This window comes from Leptosomus discolor, chromosome 6 (genome assembly GCF_034619465.1).
Source record: "Leptosomus discolor isolate bLepDis1 chromosome 6, bLepDis1.hap2, whole genome shotgun sequence".
Lineage (NCBI taxonomy): Eukaryota > Metazoa > Chordata > Aves > Leptosomiformes > Leptosomidae > Leptosomus > Leptosomus discolor.
Genome location: NC_141396.1, coordinates 46,456,659 through 46,481,830, shown reverse-complemented (window position 1 = coordinate 46,481,830; position 25,172 = coordinate 46,456,659). Strand labels below are relative to the sequence as shown.

Below are 25,172 nucleotides of genomic sequence, written 5' to 3'. Positions count from 1 at the left end.
CTCTTATTTTACGAAGGACTACGAAATTTAAGTTAATTTTCGAATACTAAAAAATATCTTTCAGACGTGCAAGAGGGCCTTAAAACAAAAGTAATCAAAATACTGGATTTTAAAATTATTGTTGTGTTTGTCTAATCATGTTACAAATATTTTGTCAGCTCCTTTGCATGATGAGTGTTACATATGTGGGTAAAAAATATGAAAAACAGGAGTGAATCAGCCAAAGTGCAGACCTGTAAACCAATAATATAAATCTTCTTTACTTGTCTGAAATATCCCTTGAATTTATTGCAGTACTGTGTAGATTTTTGTAAATTTCTTAGTAAAATTTGCCAAGATGTGCTCTGAAATAAAAATAATTTCAAACAGGATTCCAGCATGCTTCAAATGGGAGCTCTACAATTGCTTCATTTGTCCGATGAACCCTAGCTGATGACTTCCAAGATTCCTAGAAAAACTAATGATAAGTATTGCACACCAAATATGTGCCTAAATGATGTGCAGATACCTTTTTATTTAATAAAAATGAGTGTCACCAGATATATATGTGCATACATTTGGTTATTGCTATCAGAATTAACAGCCTGCAATTTAATCCCAGCCTATAAGAAACAGGACTCAGCAGACCCACACAAATTGAAATGAATACTTGCCACAGGCTTTTCACCAGGCTTCAATGCAATGTGTTAGTACCTTCAGATTAATACCAGTTAGGTTTTGAACAGTTTCAATCTCACGCTAGATGATTTAAAACAGATGAAAATAAAAGCATGTTACACAAAATAGAAGAATACAGAAAATACAATATTGTATTATTTACTGAACAAAATACCAAGTAAAAATCATGTTTGTTTTTGGTTTTTTAAACTGCATTAAGTAATCAAATTTAGATTATACAAGCATCAACAAGAAATGTAAATGACTGTACTATTAAGGTGTTTTTAACTGTTTGAGATCTGAAATGGAAAATGTTGTATACCTCACTTTAGAATCGTTCAAGTGCCTTGTACAGTATGTAAAAAACCTGATAGTCAATGACTACAATGAAATGTACATACAATACCTGAATTTAATATTTTAATAGCTTGGGCCCAGATCATCAAAGTATTTAGGTTCCCGCTCCTCATGGAAGATCTACGTCTCAGTGTATATTAACCCCTTCCATTAAAGGAGTAACTGTTTTTAATGGTGTGAATTTATAGTCTTGTCTTTCCCTATACAGGGAGGGAAATGGTCAACATTAAGGAAGGAGTGGTTCCAATAGGCAGAAAGGTTATGAAACTGTGACTATATGAACCACCTTCCCTACAACATAAAAATATTCTAATATTAAGGATTATTTTACAACTCAGTGGAAATATGCAGTAATGCAATCCATTTCCTTTGTCTGGATGACAAAAATGCAGTCTTAACAGTCACAAGAGCCTGCCTTGTGTTAGCTATAAAAAAAAAATATATTTATATATATATTTATGCAACTACTATGTGCATTAAACAAAATCACTGTATGAATCAGCAGGGTTCAATACATTTGTATCTGAATCTCCGGAAGGGGTGCATTGAAGTCTGTGGTGCTTCTCAGTAAGGACTTATAATGAAATGGCAAAGGATAGAAACCCATTTTTCAAAATCTCATTTTTCATATCACATTGCCTAAGAAATGGTCCATACAATCTCTGGCAGCTAAAAGGATCTGTTGCCTTTACTTCAGCCTACTGCCCAGAAAGAAAGGTATCCCTTGGAACAAATCTGATAATTAATTTTTAGTGAACACTGAAACTGAAAATCAGCCCAATTTCATTGTGAATTCCCATGAAATAAAATAAATTTACCATTTTGAAAACTCTCTGTTGCCCTCATTTCTTACAAATTTGTGCATCATGAGTGGATTAGAAGAATAGTAATCAACAACGTACAAGAAACATTGTACTACTCCTGGAAAGCATACACGTTGTGTCTCACTCAGGTGGGTAAGTTAATTTAGAATTGAAAAGTGAGTGTATTTCACATCCACTTGTAGAAGTATTGGAAAATTCCTTTTTTTCTTCTTTACCTGCATTGAGATACTGTTCTCCATCACCTGTGAACACTGATCAGTGCTCTTTGCACTGAAAGGGTACAGATTTGTCACTCAGTCTTTGACATACCAGAGAAGAACGCTTGAAGCAAAGGGTAATACCCTTGTGCACCAAAGCTTTATTATATTTTTGATTACTGTGCATCCCCATACCTAAAGCAAATAACACTTGTGCCATAGTTCTGATACCGTAGGTGTCCACTGACAAGTGTTCTACATGAACCATTGTGTCTCAGTCCACTAACAAAAACTACTGTGCAGTGGTAATCTGGTATCTTAGATAGTTTTTCTTCTTGGACAAAGATTATCCAAAATCTTCTTTCTATCAGGCTACAGCAGCTTAGGGCTCCTTTTCTTTAAAGAGAGGCAAAGTAAATGTCTTACACCTGTAGGCCAGTACTGGTGTTCTGTCCTAGAAAATTTAGCACTGCTCTGATACGATGAACCCTTCTTTTTCTCCAACTGGTTCCACTTCAGCATAGGCAGGATGTCCAGATCCTCTTCTGAACTTCATTGCTGGCCATCTGCTTGGACGTCGCTGTAACAGCAACAACAAGAAAATAAATTTTCAGAATAAGAAGGGTACAACCGTAAATTATTTATAAAAACTTTCGAAATGCCCTGTAATTTTGGTCTCTCTCTCATGGTAAAACCCACTCTGTGCAGTTTTTACAGAAATGGAGAAACACAGTTCAGCAGCAGCAAAAGTCAGAGGAATTAATCCTGCTTTCTAAATTTGTGGGTGATGGCTGTTCTCAAAGACCTAAATAATTACCACTCATCCTAGCAACGAAGAGGATGAAATAGCTCCTGTCTAAAACTGTTGATCTGTGGATCTGTGAATTTTGTCATAGACAGACCTGCTGATCCACCACCCCCTAAAAGATCTGTCCACTGCTCTTCCTTCCTAGTGCTGCACAGGAATTTGCTAACATACTCTACTCCATGGAAGAATGTGTAGCTGAGTCAACAGAAATCATATTTTAAAAAATTATTTAGAATAAAATTCTGGCATGTTTATGAAGGTCTGTCAAAACATTGACTTTCTATTTCAAGTGATGTTATATCTGCTTGAGTAGTTTACTTTGATGGTTCAAATAGAAGCAACCTTTTCGTTTAAACTCTTATGACCTTTGGATACAAGGGTCTTAACAGGTCCTAACCAATATTCATTAGGATCTTTGGTGCCTGCTTTATAAACAGCTGATAAACAGAGAAAAGAAATAGATCTTCTCTAGGGCAGATGAATTAATTCCTGTACGATTGTGATGCCTCTGGGAAGGAAAAGTGCTTTAAAAACCTTGTATTTTTGAACTAATTAATGTCTGGGAAGGCTCAGACTTTGGGTATCTAAGCTGAGATTCTGTCAAAGGGAATAGTTTTCAGGAAAACTCTTTCTTAAATTCAGTTAGCAGAAAAAGCTTTCCTAAAATGATTATTCCCTATTGAAAATTTTATCTGCCAAATATGCTGATACATATTTCTTTTTCTGTACTGACAACAGTTGCAATCCACTTGGAAGGAGGGCTGGAAGATATAGCAACCTATGTAGAAAAATTGCAGGAAAATGAGAGGAGAAACAGTGAAGATAAGTTACAACCTGTATTTTCATTGACAGTTCAAAATCTAAACAATTTTACTTCACGATCTTTCTTCTGAAAATAAACATTGCATTTGATTTTCTGTCCCCATAATACCGCATGTTGATTGTCTTCTGATCACTGACAATATTTCATGCTGCTGAGGGGTGGCGTCGGGGGCCACACGACAGTCACAGCCATGACATTATGCTGAGACTGATAGTGCTGTTGGGCAGCAGCCAGTAAAAAAATCTTGGGGAACCACTGATTTTGTTACCAACAAACCACACAGCTGTCTGCGGGTACAGCATAAAGTCTTCCTCAGTGATCACTGTTAGGAAGATAATATAAAAGCTACCAGTTCCTTTTTCTCCCATTCCAACATCAGGTTACCTTTGAGGATTCAGAGCTAAATTCTGTTTGGCAGGTAATTTAAAATCCCAGGCCTTTCAATGCAGCACCTTCCTACTAAGTAGGAAGGCAGAACACTGTCCTCTTTAATGGATGTCTTTTCCTAATAAGAAAACTTAGTCTATTCAAACTTTGGAGACTTTTTTCTACCTAAGCTTGATTCAGTGTGGTTTCAACATCAAGAAGGACAGTTTGGTCACTGCTAAAGAAAAAGGGTTATATTCTGTTCTCAGACTCACTAAAGTAAATCAAGAATAATTCAATTACATGTAAAGGACTTATTTCAGATCTATGCTGGTATAAATGAGTAAAGAATTTGACCGAGAGGTCTCTAACGAAAAGAGAAAATGAAAAACCATTGGAAAACTAGTAGGAAAAAATAATTAGAAACAGTCTAAATGGCAGTTTATAAAGACGAGTTGAGTTTTAATCTATTAAATTGCTCTCTAATTGCAAGATATACCCATGATTAGTTACTATTTCCTTGCTACATTGCCGTTAGAAACTAAGCCTACCATTTTTGGCTATCCTTTTTAATTCACCTTTCCAGATGATGGAATATGGGACAGATGTGTATCAGTTCTAATGATATAATGCAATACAACATAAACATCAGCTGTTCCAGAAATAACCCAACAGATTTGAAGGTCATCTCCAAATATTACAATTACAGCTTTCTGTGGTTTCTCTTCATGCCTGAGGTGAGATTTTCCATTCCTAGCTACTGTCTGCTTAATTTAAACTTCTTTGTGAGCATGTGGGTAATGTAGGTTGTTGCCAGACTTAAAAGAGAGCACTGACAAGCTCTCAATTCATTGACTTGTGTACTGATCCCAAAGAAGCTGTAGAGACATACAGTTTTAATTGATAAAACCAAAAGTAACTTAATTGACATCAGGAGATACAAAGCTCCTTGAGTTACTGAAGCAGCTCAGGAAATGCCTAACGCATTCTTCCCTTTTGTTCTCTGTGAAGCAGAGTAACAGGAAGATACAAAACCCACTAACCACCCCCCCAAAAAAAAAACCACACGCAAAACAAAACAAAAAACAAACCCAAACAAATCTTCCAAACCCCAAACAACAATAAAACAGAGAGAAAGAAAGCTGAGTATTTTAACTAATTCCTCAGTTTCGCCATCCAATTAAACAGGAAAAAATATTCTTTTTTTCTCTGGAATTAGAACTCTTAGAGGAAATCCTCTGAGCTGTGGCTGGAGACTTGCAACTCCTGCTTCCTTTCAGTGTATTACAAAGCAGGAAAGCAGGACTAGGATTTTCTCACAGGACTGAAGCTTCTTTGCGTTCATTATTTTAAGCAAATAAGGATGAGGGAAAAGCACTTGTGACCTTACGTGACCAAGAGGCAGAAGATACATGTCAGGATGCATAAGAATAACTTATGATACATGTTAAAAAAAAATAGCTCCCATTGAAGATCAATAAGACAAAAGAAAAGAAACTAGTGGTTGGATAATCCATGGAGAGTGAGATCTACCTTTCGTGTTTTTTACATTATGCCTTTCTACACCACTGTTGGTGGCCATGAAGTACATTTGACTGCCTACAGCAATACTAGGCTAGAATAAGTGTCTTTATGTAAATCTTGCAGCAGAGGCAGAATGGATACTATTTGTCTTCTGAGAAAAAAGAAGGGATTCCACCTACGAATACTAAAGGGTAGAGATTGGAGTGAAGGGAAAACATAATAAAAAATCTGCCCCTTTGTCATGTCCTGAACCCTGCCACACTCACACTTCATTCTAAAAATTTTCTAAAAGATTATCAAAAGTTCCTTTGTATATTTCAAGGAGCATAAAATCCCAGAGTGCTTGTGCATGGATCAACTCTTCATTCCTATTCAGCAGTAAACTTGAACAGCAGATTTCACCAAGAGACACACACATTCTTTTTCCAAACTGAGTTTACATGAGTATAAATACTTGATTTAGCATAGGTCAATCTTTCGAAGCGTGAACTCACTAGCAAACTTGATTTCCCAGTAAACTACACAAAACCTGAAGTTATTGAATAGTTTTGAGGCTGAGTGCTTTGATGCAACTTTGTCTTCTCTATCTATTGATTGTTTTCCTGTATTTCAAATCTTCCAAACTTTCAGAGGATGGCTTCACTGTTTCTACTGAAGGCTTCATCTTATGTTTCCACTGACATCAAGCTCTTTGTCTAATTCAAGGGCATAAAGATGTTTAAATCTATCTAAAAGCTATATTGTTTAACCATACTTGGCCAACAAGGCCTATTCAAGTCTCTTAACTGGAAATATGTAAATACAGAGCTATCCAAATTCCAGATCGATTGTCAAAATCCCAGAAAAATTGTAATGACTTACTCAAATGGATTAAGAAAAGGGGAAAAAACTAAAGTAAGGTCTATTACTAAATGACCATCAAGACCCATTAGTCTAAGTACACTTGTCCACTGTCAGTCTGTCTCAGCAGTCAGGCCTTCTGCTTTCTCATGACAAGGAATGATCCTTCTATTACCAATTACCTTGCCTATAACATGTATTTTTGTGCTCAAAGTTACCTGAAATACGGTTGTGGCCATTATAATTTGTGCATCTCTTCTAGGAACACCCAATTTATCTGGCAAATCACAGTCAGAAATGGATGAGGCTTTGAATATCTGAAACTGTACTTCTGATATGTATTTCCAGGAATAAAAAAAGATCAGTTGCCTGACACATGTTAATGTAATATTTTGAAGAAACTGTTCTGAAATAAAGATTATTTCAGACTTAGGATTCAGTAGGATCGTTTACCAGCTTAATTTCTTTTTCTTTTTCTCTTTTTTTTTTTTTTTTTTTTTTTTGATAGAAGTGCTTGTTTAAAATATCTCTTTGTGGTTTAAACTACTTCTTGTTATAACAATGTTTCTGCAGTCTTAGGTTCATCTAAGTAGCTGGCTGCTGACAGACAAGAAACAGAATGCCTCCTTCCTCCCCACCTTTGACTTTTATTGTCAGTGCTGATTATTTTAATGCTTCTCCCTTGTGGCTGATTTAGGTTTTCCTTGCTAAGCTGCTGGTTCCTGCTGAGCTGGATTAGCTCTGGAAAAAATAACTTTATATATTATATGTATATAACTTAAAATAACAGTGAGATCAGTGACAACACCTCAAATGTCAGGACACTGAAGGACTTTGAAAGAAGAAAAAATGATACTTGTTCTCTTCTTCTTAATCATCATCTTCATGAAACACAATTTAGCCTGAACTTCTGGACAAAAACAAATTGATGACCATGTCAAACCTTTTTCAAACTAAAAGAATAATCCCCTGTAAAATGCATATATATAATAAAAACAACAGATCATATCCCAGAAGAAATCAGCAGAGCTGTGTGAGCTTCACCACCTAAGCCAGCTGAGGATCTGACCTTTATTAAAAATTCTGTCTTTTATTTTTACTCTGCCTTCTATTTACTTCTCATTTGTTTGAAGACATACACTGCATTTGTGACATTAATGTAGAGAACTGGAAATGGTGCATGGAGAACAGGGCTGGCTATTAAATGCTGGCTTTTATTTGTGAAGTGCTGCTATGAGCAGAGATATATAACAGCTAGCCAGAAATGCCCATTAATTTCCTGAGCTCTGAAACACCAAGAACTGTCTCCAGATTTTCTGACTATTTTCTCCTTTTATTTCTTTCCTCTAAGCAGATGGGGGATGAGCAGAAGGTCAAAATCTGAAGAAAATCTACTGCTAGATCTGTGTACCAGTGTCTATTTCCAGATACTGAAAAACAATCCCCTATACAGCTCAATCATTAGAAAAATACCTTGCAATTAGTGCTTTCTCAGACCACCCCAGCTAGGGCTCAGGATTTGGGAACCACCCTCAGTCCATGCTAAGAATCTGCATGCCTAAACAACAGGAACACAGATCTTTCCATGCTTGTTGTTCTTTATGCTAAAAAATGGCCCCAGGCTTATTTAATTTACTAGTAAAGACATGATTCAAGTTAAATCAGGAAGAGTCGAGGTGCATCCCCCAGGCTCTGATCATGCACTATTATTTTATTTGCTGAAGATCTGCAGCTGCTCATTCCTTCCTCCCTCTCTTTCTCCCCAAGGTCACTCCCTGGGTCCATAGCACCAGTTCAACTCTCTGTGTGGACACTTGAAAAAACAGATTTGTGAAATTATCCATCTTAAACATCCAAAATGAGGTAAACCAAACAACTAAAAAACCCACAAGTATGTGCATGAGTGTATGCAAGCGTACATGTATGTTTCTAAACAGCTGAATCAGCACAATAAACCTGGAAAACCTCCAAGGAGGGTGGGAACATGAAGGCAAAGGCTGTGACCTTTAAAATGGGATCTTAACTCAAAAGAATGATAATTTCTAACCACAAATACCCATACTGCTCTTCAGTGTCTGACATAGTAACTACTATTAAGACTTAAGAAATACATAGGCTCTGAATTCACTCATATCCTTACAGCTTCAGAATCTACATGTGTTAACACCTTGGATTTGGTTTTGTACCTATAAGCTGCACGCAAGACAAAGGTTCTTTGCCTGAAGTTAAGCTGGTACCAGTCTCCAATGTTAGTTTAGACTCTTTAAAATCTCCTACCCCCCAGAAAAGCACCACAGAAGAATTTTATTCCGTAGTTGTAGAGCCTTACATAAGGATGTTTGGCAGCAGTATCTCTGTGTCCATTTGGGAAAAGCCTTTGCAGAGTCTGACTCATAGAATCATAGAATGTTTTGTGTTGGAAAGGACCTTTAAAGGTCATCTAGTCCAACCCCCCTTCAGTGAGCATGGACACCTTTAGCCAGATCAGGTTACTCAAAGCCCCATCCAGCCTGACCTTGAATGTTTCCAGGGATGGGGATTCTACCACCTCTCTGGGCAGCCTGTGCCAGTGTTTCACCACTCTTATCATAAAAAACTTCTTCCTTATTTGTAGTCTAAATCTGCCTTCTTTTATTTGAAAATCATTACCCCTTGTCCTGTCACTACAGTCCCTGATAAAGAGTCCCTCTCCACCTTTCCTGTAGGCCCTCTTTAAGTACTGGAAGGCCGCTATAAGATCTCCCTGGAGCCTTCTCTTCTCCAGGCTGAACAACCCCATCTCTCTCAGCCTGTCCTCATAGGGGAGGCCCTCCAGCCCCCTGATCATCTAGTCACTCCATCATAGAAAGCCTCTAGGTTGATCAGGCAGGACTTGCCCTTGGTGAAGCCATGCTGGCTGTCTTGACCCACCTCCCTGTCCTCCATGTGCCTTACCTTCTAGGAGGATCTGTTCTATGATCTTCTCAGGCACGGAGGTGAGGCTGACAGGTTGGTAGTTCCCAGGGTCCTCCTTTCCACTGCCATGACTTTTCACATATCATGGAAAGGGGCTTGGAACTACATTAGCCAATTCCCTCAGGACTCAGGGATGCATCTCATCAGGTCCTATAGACTTATGTATGTTCAGGTTCCTAAAGTGGTCATGAACCTGACCTTCTCTTACAGTGGGAGGGATTTTCCTCCCCTAGTCCCTGTCTTGTGGTCAATCCTGTCAAGAGGTTGGGAAGAGAGGCTGCTAGTGAAAACTGAGGCAAAAAAGTATTCTCTTGTTACCAGCTTGCCAGTCTCACTCATCATGGGGACACACTTTCTTTGATCTTCATTTTCTGGCTGACATAACTGTAGAAGCCCTTCTTATTCTTTGCATACCTTGCCAAGTTCAGTTCTGGCTGCACCTTGGCTTTCCTGACCCCACCTGTAAATAACCGGGCAGTGTCTCTCATTAGTTTTTTGTACTTGAGTTTTCCCAGGATACCTGTACCTGCTTCCACTGCCTGTGCATTTCCTTCTTGCCCTTTAGTTTGACCAGTAGGTCTTGACTCAGCCATGCTGGTCTCTTGCCTTCCTTGCCTGATTTCTTACACCTGGGGATTGAGAGCTTTTACGCTCTATGGAAAGTGTCCTTAAAGATCTGCCAGCTCTGTTCTGTGCCCTTGTCCCTGAGGGCAGTTTCCCAGAGAGTCCTATTGACAAATTCCTTGAAAAGCTAGAAGTTTTCTTTCCTAAAATTCAGGGTCCTGGCTTTACTTTTTGCCTGACCCATACCCTCAGGACTGTGAACTCCACCAGTGTGTAATCACTGCAGCCTAGGCTGCCTCCAATCTTGACGTCACTGATAATCAGCCATTACCTGGCTTAAGAAGTTATCGTTGGTGCATTCCAGGAGTCTCCTGGATTGCCTACAGCTCACCCTGCTACTTTCCCAGAGGTGTCAGGGTGGTTGAAGTCCCCCAACAGGACGAGAGTCTGCAAGCGCGAAGCCTCCTGTAGCTGGAGTAAGAAGACTTCATCCATAGGCTCCCCTTGATCGGGCAGCCTGTAGTAGACCCCAAACATAAGGTTCCCTTTGTTGCCTTGGCCTCTAATTCTTATCCATAAGCTTTCAGCCTGCTTGTGGCTATTCGTCAGAGACAACTCCTCACACTATCCATTTATTGATTAGAGGGCAACACCTCCTCCCCTCCTTCCTTTCCTGTCCCTTCTGAACAACCTGTAGCCATTGATAACCTCACTGCGGTCATGGGATTCATCCCACCAAGTTCCAGTAATGGCAACCAGGTCATAGCTTTCTAGCCCTGCCTTTCTGGACTCCCTTCCTTCATATTGGCCACCAATTCCTTTGCTGTCTCCTCAGCTGTGGCCAGATAATGTTACCATTTTTCCCCAAAGGCAGAGCACTGGGATGACAACGGAGGTAAGTTAAAAACATTAAAAGGGCTTTGGACCAACACAGAACATTCTGTGATTCTGTGATAAGTAAGAAAGGTAAGAAAAATACCAAAAAAGCATGTACATGTAAACTTCTTGTGCCATGTGCAACCCTTCTGTCCACAGATAACCAGGTCCAAACAGGTAAATGACATCTGAGTAAAAGAGAGTCTGCCCTATGCCTTGGTTTTCGATTTACTAAACATTCCCTGGACATCAATTGCTCTCAGTGTCAAAGTACACACACACAAACACAAATCAATAATCATTAAAAATATAAGAAAAAAAAGAAGAAAAAGAAGGGAAGAAGTAGAATCTAAAATACTACTAAAGCTGCTATTTGGCCCATGACTCGTGGAAATTTGAGCAAATCCAATTGATACAGCTGGGAATTTCTTCACCCCTATTTACATTCAGCTCCAGGTATTTGTATCACTTTTGCTATGAGCTATATCACAGGCATGCAATCCACTACATCATGCTTGGCTTCTTGGCCACCAGACCTCAAATCCTGAATGTAAGTATACTACATAGGTTAGTGAACAAATTAATTACTTTTTAATCTAAAGTATAGCTAGTGTGAGGCTGTATGTGTTATAGTTAGATTTCAGACATAAGCTGCTGCTTTGTTGAAAAAGGCTTGAAAAGCATCACTTCACATGTATATTACTTTTCAAAAATCAGTGCAAATAAGTTCAAAGTATATTCAAGAGACACAAGATTCCTCAAGGTAAGAGCAGGTATGTAACTTGATTCAAAAGTGGAAATTATTGGCAACAAAATCAAATTCAAGAGAGAGAAAATACCACAGGTATAACTGTAAATAAATAGAAGTCCAAAGCATACAACATCTCTTCTGTCACTCTGCAAGCTAATCTTTAGTCAACATTATTCTCAGCTTTTAGCAAGAGCCTGCATTCATTGCAACTTTGACTGGAACTCCCTTAATTTTAAAAGTTGATAATCCATCCTGTCTTTAGGTCACCAGAGAACTGTCCAACTTAAACAATGAAACATGTTGAATAGTGTGAGGTCTGGAAGAAAGAGGAAAACATTGCATTTTGATTTGAGTCTTCTACATACTTACAGAAAAGGGGATTTTTTTTTTTTTAAATTATTGAACTGTTTGGATGGTATTCTTTTAAAATGATACACTATCATGGGCAAATTGAGTAGCATTGGCATTCAAGGCTTCTCAAGCTGTTTGTTCAAAATAGCAATTTCTGTTCCAGGTGGGGCTGAGCATATGCATTGTGCTCAACAGCTATGAAGAAAACCACTAGAGGAAATGTTTTCTTCAGACTGTAGGGGTAAAAAAAAAAAGATAGAATAATGTTACTCTGTTCTAAGACAACAGTTGCTTTTGGAAGAAATGGCATTTTTCTTGGCTTTTGTTTATTGCTTATTTAAACCAACCTGTACACTCAGGATAGCATTTAGTCGTGCTCAGAGGTGTCACAAGGGATTGCAATTATCAGTGTAAAGTTAAAAAGTGCAGTCAAAGTGTGGGTGTATCTATCCTTATCTGGGGGAACCCACTGAGAAAAGGGACTACATGACAAACAGGAGGGGCATTGTAAGTGGGATTCAAGATGAACTATGTGAAAACCTGAGTGAGGTGGTAAGTGAATATTGGCTGACATCTGCAGAGAACACAAGGGAGAAAAAGACTTAAAGCCTCAGATGTGGGATCAGTTTATTATACTTTTCTGTATTCATTAACCAACAATGTCTATAAACCAAATCAACCCAAAACTCCTTACATAGCCCCTTAACCTAAAAAACCCAACAGAATCTGACCAAAAATGATGCTTTACCTACAAAATCATTACAGCATCTTAGAATTTTAGATATAAAAATAAGTTTCTCTGTTAGTCATGTTACAGTTTTGAATGAATGCTATATTTAATATAAGTATGGTGTTTCTATAAAGCAGCTTCTTTAAAGGTAAACACAAATGGGGCAGGTCCCCATTCTTTATTTTGCCCAACCTTAGATTTATATTAATTACCAATGATAGATAAACTGATGCACATCTTGATTTGGCTAGAAGACGTGATGTCAGCCTGCAGCGTACTAGTCATTTTTTGGACAACAGCATGAGGGAGCTGCCTGTCCATCTGTTACATCTTGTTTTAACTGTACAACCTGCTTTATTAATCAAAAGACTCATACAAACCAATATTATTTTCTGAACTATTTATGTGCTTGTTCTCATTTCATGACCATTTCAAGCCCACAGCAAACTTCTTGAGCTCTTTGCCTGGAATGGTAACATCAGATCCACATTTCATTCATTTCCCATAAATAATGTAGCTTGTCTGCTGTGGTACATGGGGCACAATTTTATCTGTAGCAGCTTACTCAAATATTTTTCAGTTGCACACAAAGAATAAGGATTGCTTTTTTGTAAGAGTTACCTATTTATACCAGTTATGCCTCATTAGTTTTTTGTACTTGAGTTTCAAAATACAAGTCTGAGAAGGTACATTCTCCTCTGTTTCGGAAACATGTATATCCTACAGATCAGATGAATATAAGAGTAATATATTCTACTCTTTATTTCTTGAATTGGTCAAACTATTTTTTTCTTTTGGAAATGAAATGATTAAACTTCTTAAAAGCAATTTCATTTCCATAGTGATTACTTTATTCTGTTCTTCTATGCTTACGATACGAACAAGTTTTCGAATTTGTGGAAATGTTCTGAAATACAGAGTAATCCCTTTCTCACTCCTTGTGGTTTTACCACTGCATCAGTGGTTTTATCAGTCACAGGGAAAGGCCACCCCTTCATAGCTAGAACTTTTTATAGTTCTTGCTAAATGGTTGATTCTTCATAAGTATCACAACTCTCCTAATAACCAAAAGAAGATACAGTTTATACCATGTTTTGCATAAATTTGATTTTGATTGATTTACTTCCTCCTGTCCTTATTCAATTATTTCTCATTATGTTAAACAGAAAGATTATATTTTGCTATTTTTTCTAAAAGCCTACATTGCTTGAAGACATTTTAGCTTTTACTGCATAGATTGATTATGCCACCTCAAGACTATATTCAGTGGAACAGGTTTAACAAAACTGATTAAGGCACCACTGTTTGCATGATGAGTATGACATCAATGAACGAAATAAATTAACATGCCATTACTACACTGAGAACAAAAATAAATAAATAAATGTGTGTTTTAATTTGGTATTCTTCACTCCTTAAAAAATGGTGTGGCCGTTTACTTAGCCTTTTCAGTAACATCATAATAGAAAAGAAACTTGTTTTTACTGGAGTGAAAGAATAGCAATTCAATCTGAAAAAAAGAAAGGGACAAATCCTTCCCTTTTGTACAAGGACTTGAGCGGAGTTTTGTTAGTTTACATCAACAGAGAACTGGCTTGAAATGTTGCATGGACATGAAAGAAAACTACTGATTTTATTACGTGGATGCTGTTCCCCGATGGTTAACACAGTTACACGTCTTGAGCCTGGAATACTGATAAATAATTCATTTTGATTTCTGTCACTGCTATTGCATCTAAGCAGTATATTTATTATAACATGATTTTAAAGATGAATCATATATGAATGTCTGTATCTTCCTGGTCCATGCTTCTACCTAAGCAATTCCTGACACATCCCTAATGACACTTCTAGTGGTTCTGCATCTTCATTATTGCCCATTAAAAAGTGTCCAAGCTCTTAAAAGTAAGGGAGTACTACAAGTGGGGGTTATGAACAGTCAGTGTTTAGCAACTTTATACTTATCATAAGGTAGAGGATTGCAGAGTTGAAAAAAGCACAAGTAGGTGTAGGTATTCATAGTTTTTTGTAGAATCTAAACCTACGGAAAACGCTTCTTTCTCATATTGTCATGTACAGTTGAGCTAAGCTGACTAAATGTCAGTATCTGCAGTGTAGATGCCTGCACCTAAGGTAGATATCTATATTTGAGACAGAAAAATGGTAATATATCTAATCCTAAAGGACATTTCTCAAATAGGTCAAGTGAATCATGGTCTAAAAGAGTGTTTTTCTCTCTACATTAATAAAAAGAGTAAAGGGAGATGATATTAGATTTAAATGTTAAAATTAGGTGAAAAGAGTCTTTCCTGCACTCTGAGGCAAAGTGTTAAAAGATTTCTACAAACGAATGTATGGAACAGTTAACACAGGTTTCCAGCTAAAAACTTACATTAACTCAGCTCTTCTGGACAATTAAGAATGCATATATTTCATTTTTCCCCAGGAAAATAATAGACAAAATATATGTCCCAAAATAAAATGCCAGTGCACACGAAAGCTAATGGAAAAATGCTACCGTGAGGAAAATGATGGGTAGAAAAGAGAGGTAGAGTGGTATCTGAGATACATCTTCTAGATATATTTTCTGTGTAAAAAATGAACAAAGCAATAGCAATGGTAAAGAAGCAGCTGAGAGGCAAAACAGCATCACCTGCTAGGAGTGGTCCATTTCTTCAAAGCTTACACTACAAACACAAGAATACTTTCTAGATTTAGTTAAGAAAGTTCTATTCTGGAGACCCCAATTATCCAAGCGAAGTGACAGGGCTAGTGACACAGGTTAATTCTGTCTTACCTCTATAAAGAAGAGACTAGCTGCTGACGTTGGATGATGATACATATAGACGGTCACGAGGATGGCTGCGGCCACAATGAGGACCAGGACTAGAATCCCGACAATTAAGCCGGCATGAAGCGTTCCACTTTTCTTTGCCGCCGCACTGTCGTCTGTGGAAGCTGCACAAATGACACACTTATTAGCACAGTAACTTGTGTCTTATCCACTCCATTTCAGAGGTGGCAATTGAGCATTTGCTTTTTCTGTGTTACATGTTCCTTGTTTTCCACAGCCCAAGTTGGAAAAAGATATTAGATGTCTCTTTCCCACAACTGAATACTCTCATAATCATAATAAACAGACATTTCCAAATGTTTTACTAAATCTAGGCTAATAAACAAAATTAATATACTTTCTATTGAATGCAGTCTGGATATTTAAAAGTTTCTAATTACCTCCATAATGAATTCTGCTTTGATTTTCTCATAAAACTATCACAGTTGTCTTACAGACAAGAAGTATAAATTGAATACATTTTGAATGTTGTATTTTTTTTTAAAGGTTCAAGTTGAGACATGCCACAAACCCTTGTGAGGTCTAGTTAATAAACACATTCTGAAAGCCTGATTCATTAGCTTCGAGAGGGGTTTTGAACCACCATTTGCAACTGAATCAGACAGCCAAAAGTGTAACAGATGGATGCTAAATGACCCTGAAATTTTCTAATCTTGGTCTGAATGGAACACTCATCATACCAAAGTATTGCAGAAGACCATCCATTTACTAAACTTGATACCCAGAGGCCACTCATGCTATGCTCCAGTCAGGAGAAAAGGGGGCTGTCTCTGCCATGTGAACAACTTGTCAGCAGTGCTTTCAAGTAAATGTCTGAAAGTCTTTTAACAACACTGTAACCTTTGTGGAAAAAGTCTCAATAAATTTGCCAACATCTGCAGAACTGCTTGTGCTTGGGTGTGATTTCTACTTTGGACAACCTGGAACATCACAGCAAGTACAAACATGGTGATAAGCAATGGTTATTCAGCATCTTCTTGCATAAAAGGAGAAGTGCTGTTCCACCCACCACCGCAGGCAAAAGAGCGATTCAGAAGCTCTAGGCTTAAGAAACACCATATGAGCACTGGTCATTTGCCTTCACAAACTTACTCATTCTCCTAACATTCCGACTGCTTTCTGCCTTTCTGGCAGTCCCTCAAATCACCTCCAAGCCTTACTCATACACCACCTCTCTCTGGTCTTGCTTATGAGAAATTTTCTTTCAATTCCACTTTTAAATTTCCTCTCACCATGCTTGTTTGCCAAGCTGACAATAATGAATATTCTTGATCTCTGCAGTCATCCTTTTGTTGTGCCATCCCCCTGAACTATTTGTTTGGTTGTCTTTGAGTGCCATGGTCTGTGAGGTCAGGGACTGTCCCTTTTATTTGTTCTTGGAAAACAGCTATTGAGTTAGGCGTACCACTCCAAACAAGTTGCTGTTATTATTATTAATAGTAACAACAACACTAGCTGTACATGGTCTTTTACCGTTCATCAGATTGTGAGTAGAGCACTCCATGCTAATATTAAAAAAGAGAATTGGAAAATAATAGAAGAAAGGTCTATTGATCTAGGTAGTGTTCAATGCCTTGTAAGAGGGGCAATAAAAGAAAACAGGAATGGATTTCAGTGTAATGGCTCGTGTATCCATGTATGGCAGCACTTTTCTCAACAGATCAAGGAAGGCCTGCATGGCTCATCACCCAGCAGATTGCACAGCATCATTGCGACAACAGGGAGAAAAGGAAAATGAAGATCCATTATCTTCGCCAAGATGTATTTCTAACTACGACATGGAAGTGGATCTTTGGGGGAAGTGAAGGGATCCATGTATATTTCCCCTGCTTTTGTCCATATTTCCTCAATCTGGAGTCAGGATAGCTGAAATCCTGTGGTGCTTCTCTGCTCTTTCCCATTCCTCAGTGTTGCTCTGCTCATTTATCTTTTTTGTCAGTGAGGCAGCTTGTGGAGTAAGGAGAATCAGAGGATAAAGAAAAAGAACTCAATAATTTGAGAGACTAAACTAGGATGTGGGAAGCATTAATTAATCTAATAAAAAAATTGTAAGCATGCACTCCCACTCAGGTATTGCCTAATCCTGAAGGCAATTTTCTTTTTACTGAGAAGTTCATGAGTACCTGTTCACATAGGAACTTCAGTTTTCAATTGTGCTGACTGTGGACAACAAGTTTGAGCTTAGCCATGACAGGATCCAAGAACTGGGCCTCTCCCTGACTAAATCCTACAAAGATGTTTACTTAGCTTTCTTAAATCTTAGTTCACACAGATGTATAGGAGCTTTGAAAAAAGAAAAGTAGTGTCAACCTTGTTTAATTTTTTTTTTTTTTTTTTTTTTTTTAACACAGTACCTACTGTGAAAATTTCCAGGACATCTTTTACATTGCAGTGAAAGACAGGAGATACTGCCTATAATGTGGAAGATCTATTTTCAAATGTATTCCCACCCAAAGGGCACTTAAAACACTTCCTGGTAGTTGCAGCATTATGTAGCAAAGGATGCAAGATTCATGGAGGACACAGGAAAGAAAGGCGGCCCTAAAAAAGGTTCCTCTAACTTTCAGGCAGCAGAGTCTTTTACCTGACACAGCCATTAGTAATTTATTAAATAGCTATTCACTTTCAGCTGAGAGTAGATGAATGTATACAAGCTCCAGTCTTAATTTCTGTTCATGCACTTTAACAATATTTAGTACTTGCACATATATTTCAAATTGCCAAACAAATGCAAATTAAGCAATTGAAAGGCCATCAGGAAAGGCTTGCTTTATTGTACATGCTGTGGCTTGGCCTATTAATTCACAGTGATAAGCAGTTCTGTGAGTCACCCTACTGAGAAGTAACTGCTCCCCAGAAGGAGCAGAGGATACATAGTTTGTCTGTCTCATAATTGTCTTTTTGACAGCTTCATACTCTTCGATGCTTCCCTTCAATGCCACACTGGTGTATCTGCTTTGTCACTTGCACCCATTTTCAGGCCAATTTGCACTAAATGAGCAATTCGTATTGCTACTATGTTATAGTTGAAGGCAGAATATCACATTCTGCATATTAAAAAATGCTGGACTTCAGCAAATGCCCTAACCACTCTGTAAAGGCTATCAGGCTATCAAATTAATCCCCTCTGATCTGATATTTTCTCAGTGTTTAGCATCCAGCTTTGTAAACGAGAGCACTGTCTCTTCCAAACAACATAGGTGACAACTGCCTGCCCAGATTTCCACTAGTCTAGGGTGGAGCATCGCATGGACATCAGTGCAGTGATCAGAATGGGAAATGCAAAAAATAATGAAACGCAAGAACAGCTTTTCTTAAATGATAGCAAGTGTAAGTAACTTGTAATTTCCATAACTGAAATCCAGTTCACTGACCCCAGGGCTCAAATACTCAAGAGAAATTGATTTCACTCTCTTTGCACAGAGACAATAAACAGTGCTGTCAACTTTGAAAATACTCTGTGCTGCAAAATCAACTGACAGCTCTTTTAAAAAGCCACCAAGGGAAAAAGATGAAAAAGACGACTCGGAAAATTTTTTGGGTGCAGAAATCCTATTATCACAGCACATCTGCTGTTCCAGGCAAGGCTAAACCCAAAAAAAGCGCTCTCAGTGGAACTTTTCCCAAACTTTCTTCTTCTTGTGCTCAAAAAACTAATTGTTACATACAATATGCTCTGTATTTATAACTCCTTCCCAAATTCTTACATGCATAAAGCTTTTAAGTAGAAGGAGCATGTTAACATCTCCCAGGTTAGTCTGTTTCTCATTAGGAGCTGAATGACAGGACAGAAACAGCAAGCAACTTTTTTTCCCAAACATAAAGCCACACAATACAAACATGAAATAAGTTCTCCTGCTGGAACGTTATTTAAAAAATAAGGGTGAAAACACAATAAAATCCTCATTGTTTGCATTATAAACGCATAAAGACTCTATCACCTTTGATTTTATATTACTATAGGAAAACCAAAAAACCTCAAAGAATTATCATGAATGAAGAACTTGTCCTGGACCATGGGGCCTGTGATGCTGACTTTAACAGAAGCAAAGGTGTGTACAAACTGGGACTGCTCAATGGAGTGTTTCTAAACACATTGTGAGTACTTTCTCAGCATTCTTCTTCTCACTATTGCATATTAACCATTGGAGTCTGTAAAATAATGAAACATTGTTTTCTATTATCTAACTTAAGGTTTAGACAAAGTTCCTATTGTGATAGTTTCATATATGAGAAAACAAATTGTGATACATATATGTACACCTCTCATGATATGAGACTGAAAAGAGTTTACTTACCAGAGGTTCATATCTCTGTCTGTGAGGGCAGAGATACAAAAATGTTTTATGGTAAAATGGAGGAAAAATAGGTGAACTTCTGGAACCTCCTGGTTAGAAACTTTGCTATGTATAAGGTGACATGGAACCAAGGGCAAATGACAGATAAAAAAAGTAGAATTTCATTGTATGGACTTGGAAAATAGAGCTTTGCTTGTTCCCTCCAAAAGCCATGTCATTCATTTTTACTCTTGCATTTTGATCTGGTGGTAAAAAGCTCTTCTTAGATGTACATGCACCTTTAAGGGACAAAATGCAATACTTCATTTGACTGTCCTGACTTGACTAGCAAAGCCAGGGATATAGATGATCTAAAGAGCAGCAATCAGCCTAAAGATGGTAACTCTGTACTGAGCTTTGTTCTTTTCTCCCCTCTTTTTACCAGAACAATAAATTTTCATGACAAACCCCTGAATTTGTCACAAAGAGATAGAGAATGAATGCTGCAATTTCATATAGGAATGCTTTACGATGAAATGAGTGTTTGCTGTTAGGTCACATAGCAGCAGTTGGACGAATTCTTAATGTTCATCAAAACCCATGATTTTTTTAGCTGATTGGTCAGATGAATATGAAACTATCACATGGGTATGAGAGCATCTGTGCAGCACTATTGACACAGAAATAGTGGTTTATTAAGTTGACTGTGATTCTGGCATGATCTTAGTTTTATGGCAAAACAGGTGTGAATACAAGTGCAGGAAAAGAGCTCCTACAGATGAAGTAGACTGGAAAAATGTATAGGTTCAGGTGTACCCTCATCTACAGTAGAGACTTATGTACTCTTTTATTACTTATGAGTATGCACTACATAGATTAATCATAACAGAAACAGATTCTGTGATAATATTTTCAGAGCCTCCAGGCAAACATGCCATTTTGTAATAGCTTACTTGTTAACTGTGGAACTTCCCTTGCTTTCCCCAACATACATGTTAGGTGATGACTATTTTGGTATTGGTCATGATTTTGAAGCTGTAGCATGTCCAGCCTTATAAAAATACATTTATTGATTAAAGTGGATTGTGCCATACTATTAATACTAATGCAAAATTAGTATCTTATTGTTCTTACATAAAAACCACTATCCTTCAAATACAAGCTTAGGAAAGTCAGATATGATTACATATTATTATTACAATAAAATTATTGTAGAATCACAGGAACTTGACGATCCTTAAAGAATGCAACATTTAGGTAAAACATGCTGGGACAACACAATACAATTTTTTTTTATATTGTTCACAGTGATGCCATCAGAGACTGCAAGTTTTGTAATTTACTCTGTAAAGAATATCTCAGTCTGAAGTCCTGAGCTGTGGGGGAAAGTGAGAAATACTGAAAGCCGATTTCTTAGCTGGCCATTTCTACATCTTGGTTGAGTGCTGGTTACCACTTTTGCTAGTTACATAAATTTGATATACAAACAAAGGCATGTACTGCTTAGCATAGATGATATTTGATGTATCAGAAATCTATGATAATATATATATACTAGTCTTTTTTAAAGTCATTAAGCAAGGAATCAAGCAATTTGCATCTCTCTCCTCTCCAAGATTTATTTCAGGGTAATAACTGTCTGCCAGTGACAGTGCTGGAACATTCTGACTTTGGGCAAATCAGCCGAATCTGACAAGTCAAACTCATCTCTCCCAACTACTATCCTTGCTATCTGTCCAATACACTACTGTACCTATGTTAATCTCATTCGACCATCCTTATACACACAATTGTTCTTCCATAGCCATCCTTGGAGCATTATTGATCTGGTTCCTCTTATCCAGGAGCTGTACAGTGACTGATAGCTGTTTCCACATGAGAGAGCTCTACAAGCCATTTGGCAACACCTCCTCTCCATGTGTTTGCTCTCCTCTTTGGGCAGCCAAAGAGCAGAAACCCTCTATTGCTGTATGGTCCAGGGCTAACCTGCACATACAGATCCAAGTTCACTCTTCCAGCCCTCCACTCTATTACTTATGTCATTTCTAGCCTGGAAACTGTATCACCCTATTTGCATGGGGTTCAAGTTAAGATGCTCCCGCAAAGAGAAAGGACATAATGTTTTGGACAGCTGAGCACACAGGGTTACAGTCTGCAGTGAGCTCAGTAGAGCCACTGGATTTTCCCCCTCTTTCAGGCCTCCACTTAAATCTGGAATGTGAGTCTACCAGGAGACTTGGGGCAGGTATATGGTTCTCCAAACTTAAGCTTTTTTCCTGTACATAATTCAGATTCCTGAATAGATGTTTAACGACCTACATATAGTGACTGTGGGAGGAAATAAGGGAATCTACAGTTGGAAGGATTCTCCAGAGGCTCAGAGGAATCTCCATAAAACTGTTCTCTCTACCTATTTTCGGAACAGCATGCTTTGGACTTCTCATCTTCTTCACAGTAATGGAGTGTGATTTTCTTGATTTGTGGGTTCATTCCCTTAGCATTTGTTAACATTTTGAGGTTAAGCCATTGCTACACTTGGCTTCATGATGATTTATAAAGTCATGGCTCAACTAATGCTTTAAAAATTGGTTTCCTATTGCATGTAAAGAGTGAAAGGTGGTCTTTGAGTGAGAATATTATGAACTGTAATCCACAAGTTCTAAATTCAGTATCTGGCTTTGCTATCAATTCTCTGTAGGACCCAGGGCAACTCAGTTAGATCTCTCCAGGACTGATCAACTGCTTAGTGCAGTAAATGGATGAGAGTGCACTAAAATCAAATCCCTCTGTTTATAGGACGACAGTAGTCTAAATATGTTAGCTAAGGACTTTCATTCTACTCCTTTAAAATGTCGCCTAATGCTACAACAGTTGTCATCGGTATTCATTGTAACTGGAGTCACTTGAGGCCATGGAAGCCATTACAATACTTAGTAGCATCAAGAAGTGGCCATCACAAAGCTCAATATTGTACCATATTGTACCATGCCGTTTGGCCAGGCAAGGCAGTGGACTGTTGCTAAATTCAGAAGAGCAAAAAGTTACCAGATTACAAGAATTTCAATTCAGTCAGCCCACTGACTCCTCTTAATCCTACTGAAAGCAAACACAAGACCATCAGGTCAAGCAGTCTGTTCCTCTCTAAAGCTGTTTGGAAGGCTCCATTTCAATCAATGAGCATTGGGTCTGCATTTTGACCATTTCTTACCGAATTTCCTAATTTTTCAAGGTCAAATTCAGCTCTATATAGCAGTAACATTAATCCTGTACATCAATAATTTTCTTATCTAGACCATCTTTGAAAAAGGCCACCACAGAGTGAAAGCAGCAGGACACAGACACTTCCTAGCACTACATATGCTGGGATGGACCTGTTCACAAATAAATAAAACAGTTTTCTCCCTCAGATAGATGGTTTTTGCATAGCTTTCCTTTTTGCAACAGTAATTTCTGTACATCTTGATGAATGAGAAGTGTATCAGTTTCTCTGACGCTTACTGTTCAACACACACACACACACTTTTCTTTTGAGTTATAAAGCTGAAGGACTAAGAGGGACTCACAGCAATCAAATCATCCACCAAAGTGTCTAAAAAGGTCAAATAAAATGTCTAGATGTGCTGGCCAATCATCTAAATCATCCACCAAAGAGTTCTCAACAAGAAAATACTGCATCACTAGATAGCCACAGCCAGTTGCTCACAATTTTTATGAAAAATTACGCTTTTAAACTGTTTAGACAGCTGTTATAAGAAAAATGAAAAAAACCCAACAGAATCTGCAATTAATAACAAAAATATACATTTTTAGTACAGGACGTATCTTAAAACTTACAAAATGCTTGTTATTTTAAAGAGAATTAGGTTTTAACAAAAACCATGATGGTATTTTAAAATGGTTTAGGCATGTATTTATTAAGCATCTATCATGTGTCTGTGAAGAAAGAGGGGAGGCAGAAGAAATAGAAATAAGCAAATTTGAAATGTATGTTAAAATACACCACAAAAGATTGTGGGTGTATTACAGCACTAACTTGCAAGTAATTTTCTCATATAATTAAAAGGTCAAAGCAGTTTCACCTCAACCTGAAATTTAATTTAAATTTAGTTGCTGCTTTATAACACTTGGTTTCAAAAGTTCCAGGCAGAGGTGAGATGCAGAACTTCTATAGAATCCTTTTGTTGTACCTAACCAGATATTGACTGCTATCATCCAAGGACACATCAAGCTATAGCCCACCATTGATCCAATATAGCTTTGGTTTTCCATTATAAAAGGTTCCCTTTCATTAGATTTTTAAAGGATCTAGTGTGAGAAAGTAAAGACCCTGTATTCGTGACCTGAAATAATCTACTCTTTATGAAAGGCTGACAAATCACAGAGAATCAAAGAACATGCCTGCGGCTGCAGAGGTTTTATCTGAGCCTAATCTAGGGGTCACTGCAAAATTCAATGCATAATTGAAGATTCATCAAAAAGAACTTCTCAGATTAAAAGCTACGTTTACTGTGTGAATGAGAAATCCTGGTGTGTTGCTTTGCTTCTGTGTTGTTTGAAGTCAGTTTCTTTTTTTTTAAATTTCAGGAATAAAAGGAACTGCTCAAGGAAAATGAATAATCACATCAGGTGTTGGTTTGTCTTCCTAAAATGCAGCAGCTTTCTCTGTGGAAATGGACTTTCTATATTTAAGAGAAGTGATGGCACAAACCCTACCAACTCACTCTACGAAGTAGGCACAGCCATCCCTCACTTGTTCTAGTATTCAACATTTTGTTTGCTTTCATGGGGTTTTCTTTTCCAATCTCGGGCAAAAGAGTAGGTAAGTGAAAAAAATAATCCTGTTGCAACTCCCAAACTGAAAGAAACTTGGATGTGTTTTCTAAAGCTCACCTTTTGAATTATTTTTTATAGAACAGCATACTATTTTGAGCTGTTTATGAGACACTTATGACCAAGAGGTGTCTGGTCCCAGGCCAGCCACCTGCCATGAAGTGATGGCTCACGGGGCAGTGTGGGCACAGCTCAGCCGGGAATGTGCCTCATGTAGAGTGCAGGCATGAAATGTGAGAGTGAAGTGCCGACTGATTCACATCGTCTATTGATCTTTAAAAGCACTGAAGCACTGTCCACAATAAAATAAAAAGCAATTTGGTTTCAAGAAGAACAAGAGAAAGAAAGGTTCAGGGACGTTCCCATAAGTAAAATCCTTTAAAGTATCACCCTGAGTTTATACATGACCTTATTCCAAGGGATCATGTATGTGTCAAAGCCATGTCAAATAACCACACTGCCAACAAATTGACAATTTAATGCCCAGTACAGCATATGGCCAACTATGCTGTGGTTAGTGACAGCAAAATGATAGAGGAGCGACTGGCAAGGAAGGGGATGGCAACTGCCTCCTGTGGACTAAGCGGA

General features: G+C 37.9%; 1 protein-coding gene across 1 annotated transcript in view; it reads right to left on the bottom strand.

The window, feature by feature from the left end:
• Positions 1-2,498: 2,498 nt before the first annotated feature.
• Positions 2,499-25,172, bottom strand: part of PLXDC2 (plexin domain containing 2) — a 264,341-nt gene continuing 241,667 nt past the window's right edge. The window contains exons 13-14 of the mRNA XM_086466772.1: positions 15,421-15,581; positions 2,499-2,615 (exon numbers count right to left, since the gene is read on the bottom strand). Of these exons, the coding sequence (XP_086322898.1) occupies positions 2,499-2,615; positions 15,421-15,581 (278 nt within the window). The remainder of the gene's footprint in view (positions 2,616-15,420; positions 15,582-25,172) is intronic.